At 36.1% G+C, this 6,312-nt stretch overlaps 1 protein-coding gene and 1 long non-coding RNA gene across 2 annotated transcripts; both read right to left on the bottom strand.

Annotated features, from left to right (window-relative positions):
- Window positions 732–2,048, bottom strand: LOC107616945 (homogentisate 1,2-dioxygenase-like). Its single transcript, XM_021111249.1, has 3 exons — window positions 1,573–2,048; window positions 1,385–1,454; window positions 732–806 (listed from the first exon to the last, which is right to left on the bottom strand). Exons 1-3 carry the CDS (start codon window positions 1,840–1,842, stop codon window positions 763–765), a joined length of 384 nt encoding a protein of 127 aa, XP_020966908.1. The 5' UTR covers window positions 1,843–2,048; the 3' UTR covers window positions 732–762.
- LOC110266463 lies at window positions 2,819–3,644 on the bottom strand. The gene is made up of 2 exons (XR_002353872.1): window positions 3,409–3,644; window positions 2,819–2,865 (listed from the first exon to the last, which is right to left on the bottom strand). It is a non-coding gene; the product is annotated as an uncharacterized LOC110266463 (long non-coding RNA).

Here is a 6,312-nt window from a genome sequence, read left to right on the forward strand (position 1 = left end):
TTATTACTAACTATCTAAGAGATTCTGGAATGAAACACAAACTAATCAACAAGTAAACAAAAAGTGCTAACCCTTCAAAATTTCCAAGCAAAGCCAATAGAATTAGACCATATTTTCTTCACAACTTAATAAGTGATCAGCAATTATTCTTGTTCTTCAAATATACTAAGTCTAAAAGAGATGGATGCATACAGAATTTTTATACCTCATACTCAAAATTTTTCTGCATGGATTAGATTTTAAGGAACAAGCCACTACTGCTATTAACAGATTCTTTAATTTCTGCCACATAAACACACTCTTAGTAGAGGAGATATCTATTATTGACTTAAATAAATAAACTAATAAATTCTTCTTATGATATATACATACCAATAACTAAAAAGGAATATTCTGTTTGAGAAAATTTTTATTATACTTTATACTTTTATAATTACTATTTTCTTGATCAATATATACTCATATTTCTCTAGTTTACCTTATGTAATAGAAAGTTTGAAGATAGAAGAAAGTGATTGAAATAAATTAGAGGTGAGATGGCAATGTAAGAGCCACCTAACCAAATGAGGATTGTTCTTTATACTCTCATAGCTCATTTCCTCAATCACCTTATTTTATAATTTTTCCTTCTGCATATAATATTGATGAAGAGATGAGATATTCAATTAGATGTAATCCATATTAATTAAGGATGTTGATTAGTAAATATAATATAGTAGTGTCTACTTACCAGGCAATATTCTGGAACAAGAAATAGAGAATCTATAGGCATCCGTATTCATATACTTCATGATCGCAACATCTTCCTAATAATATTGAATGATTGATAATATATATATATATATGGATCGTATATACAATGAGCTGAAAAGATTGCTGAAAGGGTCAATGTGCAGATTTTCTGTTAAAAAAAAAAACCTCAATCATCAACCAACTAAAAAAAAAAATTGGTAAACAAGTTTATTGACCGTTCTGAGCAGCTCCCTTATATATTCAATGGCATCACCCACCACAGAGGCTCTATCCATCTGTTAATAGCAGACTCAACCTAAATAATAATGATGTATACAGGATATGGCATGAAGGGTGAACTAAATCCTAAATAATAATGCAATATAAGAATCAGAACTAAATCCTAAATAACAATCAAATTGAATTTTAATGGAAGTGGATAACTTACTAGCCATCTTGGTGGGAAAATTACAAAATCAAGCAATGTCACCCCAGGTTTATCCGTTGGTGCAGTCAGTACTACATATACAAAATAATTGTCAGAACACAGAAAAAAGAAAGAAAAGAGGGGGGAGCCAGCAGAAGAGAAAGAGACAAGTGGTTTAAGGGAAATTCTAAAACTTGGGGGAAATAATAATAAAAGAGATTTTACCAGTTTTTATCGAGGGATCACTGTGATCGAACAGAACAGTATTGTAAGGGCAGAATTTGTTTAGATCATACTACAAAGCAAAAACAAGATTTGTCAAATTATTATTACCCCAAAAAATTGGAAATAACATGTTGAAGATTGAAATGATAACATTCTCTTGAAACAATGTTGCTACAAGAATAACCCACCTTATATGGAACATAATTACCATGCCAAGCAACAACATCGAAGGGAGAGAAATCCAGGACTGCAACAAATAGTTCACCACCAAAATTCTGCACTATAGTGTATCCAGGATTGAATTTATCTTCAAGAAAATTCCTTGGAGATGCAAGACCATTAGCACCTAAAAAAAAACAGCAGATCAATTGATCTTTATACATTACAGTTAGTTTATTCACGTGGTAATTTAGATGTTCAGTTGTTAACGTTAAAATTTTATCAAACAAAACTTGCATCAAACATCATGAATCATAATTTAGTATCAAACAAGTGATATTCTTAAACCTTGGCAGCAGTGATGATAGGTTGGGGATCAACACCAGTGCTTTGGAGTGCCTTCTTGTACACCAGGAACTAAATGAAGATCTAACATGCAAAAGCATTTGCACTTCAGTGAATATTATTTTGACTTTTTAAAAGCAACTGGCAAAAAAAACACACACAAAATTAGCCAATATCGGAAAAGAAACCAAGCAAAATTAAGCATTTCTGTTTCCCAGATAAACAGCGGACTAATAATATTTGAATACATCAAAATTAAATAAAATGCTCAAGCTAATATAGGGCAGCTCTTGCAGCCAAAATTTTACTCAAATATAAATATGAAAACTTTAACTAACGGAAAAAAATCTCAACAAAAGAGTATCTAATTTTTTAATTCAATTTGTCAAGAATCATAACACCATGTATTTATAATTTATAAAAAATTAATATTTTAAAATTTGAGAGAGAGAGAGAGAGAGAGAGAGAGAGAGAGAACATTTTCTCCTTACTCTTTTTCATCAGTTCCCTCCAAATCCAACACAAGTGTGCAAGGCTTAATGCCTGCACACCGAGCAATCCAAATTCCTTCGGTTGTTTTAAACCTAAAAACAAGCAATGCAAATACCATCACATATCACATATCACATCTATACTTACAACTGTCAAATAACTTTGTCTATAGGGAAATGGATTACAAGAATTACTTGCCTTCCAGCATCAGCGTTCATCTCTTGGAAATTGGTATAAAACAAATGATTCAAGAGTGTGCTCTTCCCTGCCGAAAGTGAAGAGAACAGTAAGTTACCATCACAATAAGAGGGGGGAGGGGATCCAAAATGAGTATTGCTGAATATACATAACAAGAAACCATCATGGAGAATACTATTAATACCATAAAATTTGACGAGCCGACTTCAGATAAAACAGACTTTGCGAGATCTTTTGGAGAAATGATCTGATAATTTACAGAATCCTTCATTCCATTTTTTGAAACCCTGCAATGATACAAGAATATATAAATTATTTGTCGAATTAATGTACCATACAATGCAAACATTAGTTGAAACCTAGAATAAAATCAAGAACAAGTTACAACCATTTTCCTACATGTAGCGGCTAAATCAACATGTATATGATATGTATATTTTAAAGTTTGCATTTAACCTTGTTGAACATTTTCTGCTTACCTGCTAAGCTGTTCTACAACTTCAAATTTCAGTAAGTTTACATTCATCAACCTAGTTTAGTTTATTATTCATTAAGTTATACGTGAGTTACCATCAAGAATCCTAACACTTTAATGTTATAAATGGATGAAAACCTTAAGGTCTTATATAGATCTAAAAGAAATACCAGACCTAAGAGGAAACTAACAGCTAAAACAAAATTCAAACACCAACAGCAACAGAAATGAGACCTTATACTAAAAAAATCAACAAATCAATCACTGTCGACAGAAATACATTCAAAAACTAAGAAGAAAATAATATCAGAAGCAAAAAATAAAATCCTTAACAGAAATGGAACATAAATGAGACCTTTGGAAGAGTGAGGGACAGCGGCAAAGGCACCAAGCAGAGAAATGGAGGAACGTCAACGGCGGCAGAGCAGCGGAACATAAATTGCTGTTGATCTTGCTGTGCAAACGGCGGAATCGACTTCTCCACTCGTGATGAATCCTCGCAAATGGCCTTAAAAGAGAGACTTATCACAGAGGAAGGAAATTAAAGGAAAGGAAAGGAAGGAAAGAAGAAAGGAAAGGAAGGTGTTGACGATTTTGGTGGAGAAGACATAGAGGTCGACAAGGAGAGGATGCTGGAGGAGATGTCACCGGAGGATATCACCGCTGATGAGCGGATAATTTATACGCTTTTTGGCATTGTTTTTACATAGTTTTTAGTATGTTTTAGTTACTTTTTATTATATTTTTATTAGTTTTTATGAAAAAATCACATTTCTAGACTTTACTATGAGTTTGTGTGTTTTTCTGTAATTTTAGGTATTTTCTGGCTGAAATTGAGGGACCTAAGCAAAGTCTGATTCAGAGGCTGAGAAAGGACTGCAGATGCTATTGGATTCTGACCCTCCTGCACGCGAAGTAGATTTTATGGAGCTACAGAAGCCCAATTAGCGCGCTCTCAATTGCGTTGGAAAGTAGACATCTTGGGATTTCCAGCAATGTATAATAGTTCATACTTTGCCCGAGATTTGATGGCCCAAACTGGCATCTAAACGCCAGCCAGAGACCCTTTTCTGGCGTAAAACGCCAGAACTGGCACCAGAACTGGAGTTAAATGCCCAAACTGGCATCCAAGCTGGCGTTTAACTCTAGAAAAGGCCTATGCACGTGTAAAGCTTAATGCTCAGCCCAAGCACACACCAAGTGGGCCCCGGAAGTGGATTTCTGTACTATCTGCACTTAGTTACTTATTTTCTGTAATCCTTAGTAACTAGTTTTAGTATAAATAGCACTTTTTACTATTGTATTCATATCTTTGAAACAATTTTTACACTTGGGACTTCACATGTTACATTTGGGAGGCTAGCCATTCGGCCATGCCTAGACCTTTTTCTCTTATGTATTTTCTACGGTGGAGTTTCTACACCTCATAGATTAAGGTGCGGAGCTCTGCTGTTCTTCATGAATTAATGCAAGTACTATTATTTCTCTTTCAATTCACGCTTACTTCTTCTCCAAGATATACTCTCGTACTTAATTCATCTAAGTCAGAATGAAGGGGTGACCCGTGACAATCACCCACTATCTTCGTTACTCGCTTAGCCAAGATCCGCGTGCCTGACAACCACAAGTGGTCTACATGATGTTCAACGTAGTCATTGGACGACAGCCAGAGTATAGTCTCTTGGGTCTCTAATCCACGGATCGAGTCCGTGAGATTAGAACCTTCGTGGTAGAGGCTAGAACCAATTGGCAGCATTCCTGAGACCTAGAAAGTCTAAACCTTGTCTGTGGTATTCCGAGTAGGATATGGGACAGGATGGCAGTGACGAGCTTCAAACTCGTGAATGTTAGGGACAGTGACAGTGTGCAAAAGGATAGAGAGATCCTATTCCAACACAAGTGAGAACCGACAGATGATTAGTCGTGCGGTAGCTGTACCTGGTATTTTTCATCCGAGACGAGAAATCCGACAGTTGATTAGCCGTGCAGAAATCGTAGTTGGACCATTTTCACTGAGAGGATCATACAACTTTCCATGGAAGAGAGCACGCATGATTGGATGAAGACAGTAGGAAAGCAGAGGTTCAGAAGCAAAAAAGCATCTCCGAACGCTTATCTGAAATTCTCACCAATGAATTACATAACTATCTTTATTTTAATTTATGATTTATTTATCTTTTAATTATCAAAACCTCATAACCATTTGAATCCGCCTGACTAAGATTTACAGGATGACCATAGCTTGCTTCAAGCCGACAATCTCTGTGGGATCGACCCTTAGTCGCGTAAGGTTTATTACATGGATGACCCAGTGCACTTGCTGGTTAGTTGTGCGGAGTTGTGAAAAGTGTGATCAGAATTTTGTGCACCTGCCGCTGTAAGAGATGTTGTCGAAGGAGATCGATGCCGGATGAGATGTCACCGGAGAAGATCGTCGGAAAATGCAAGAAGATCGGAGGTCGTTGCACAGGCCAGGAGCAACAGCGCCACGCGCGTGGTGTTTCGACTTTCAACTAAGGGTTTCTGAAATGTAGGGATTACTAATTCAGCTTTTATATCATGTGATAACTACGGTTCGAAACCTCCATAATTACAAAAAATGCCACAAATCCAAAAATCAATTACGGCAGCAGTAGAAAACGCCAGAATATCCAAACATAATGGCGTTTCTTCAAAGGTGCCGTAATATAAATGTCATTTTAACAAGTTTTTTTGTAGTGCTTCTTACCTTTTATTCGAATTCTTCTTATCTCTTCTCTATCCTCATTCTTCTTTTCTTCTCTTCTTCACATCTCACAAGGAGCCCTCTGTTCTTGAACATAGAGCTCCTATTCTTCTTCTTTCTTGTTTTCTTTTTCTTGTTTATGACCAGGAACAGAGATAAAGAGCCTCTCTTTAAACATGATCCTGAACCTGAGAAAAATCTAAGGAGGCATTTACAACAAGCTAAAGTACAACACTCTGGAAGAAACCTCTTAGAAAATTTTGAACAAGAAGCTGAAGGCATGGCAGCCGAGCCTAATCATGAAGGAGGGGCAAGAAAGGTTCTTAGTGACTACACCATGCCTACCTCTGACTTCTATGGCAGAAGTATCTCTATACCTACCATTGGAGCAAATAACTTTGAGCTTAAGCCTCAGTTAGTCTCTCTTATGCAATAGAATTGCAAGTTCCATGGACTTCTACTGGAAGATCCACACCAGTTTTTATCTGAATTCTTGCAAATCTGTGACACTATTAAGACCAATGGAGTGGATCC

This window comes from Arachis ipaensis, chromosome B09, assembly GCF_000816755.2.
Source record: "Arachis ipaensis cultivar K30076 chromosome B09, Araip1.1, whole genome shotgun sequence".
In the NCBI taxonomy this organism is placed as follows: domain Eukaryota; kingdom Viridiplantae; phylum Streptophyta; class Magnoliopsida; order Fabales; family Fabaceae; genus Arachis; species Arachis ipaensis.

Coding starts and splice junctions, on each gene's coding strand:
- LOC107616945 (XM_021111249.1), bottom strand. CDS start 1,842: ATGCAAGTTTTGTTTGATAAAATTTTAACGTTAACAACTGAACATCTA. Junction 1,455..1,572: donor GTAATTATGTTCCATATAAG/GTGGGTTATTCT, acceptor TTTGCTTTGTAG/TATGATCTAAACAAATTCTG. Junction 807..1,384: donor TGATCCCTCGATAAAAACTG/GTAAAATCTCTT, acceptor CAATATTATTAG/GAAGATGTTGCGATCATGAA.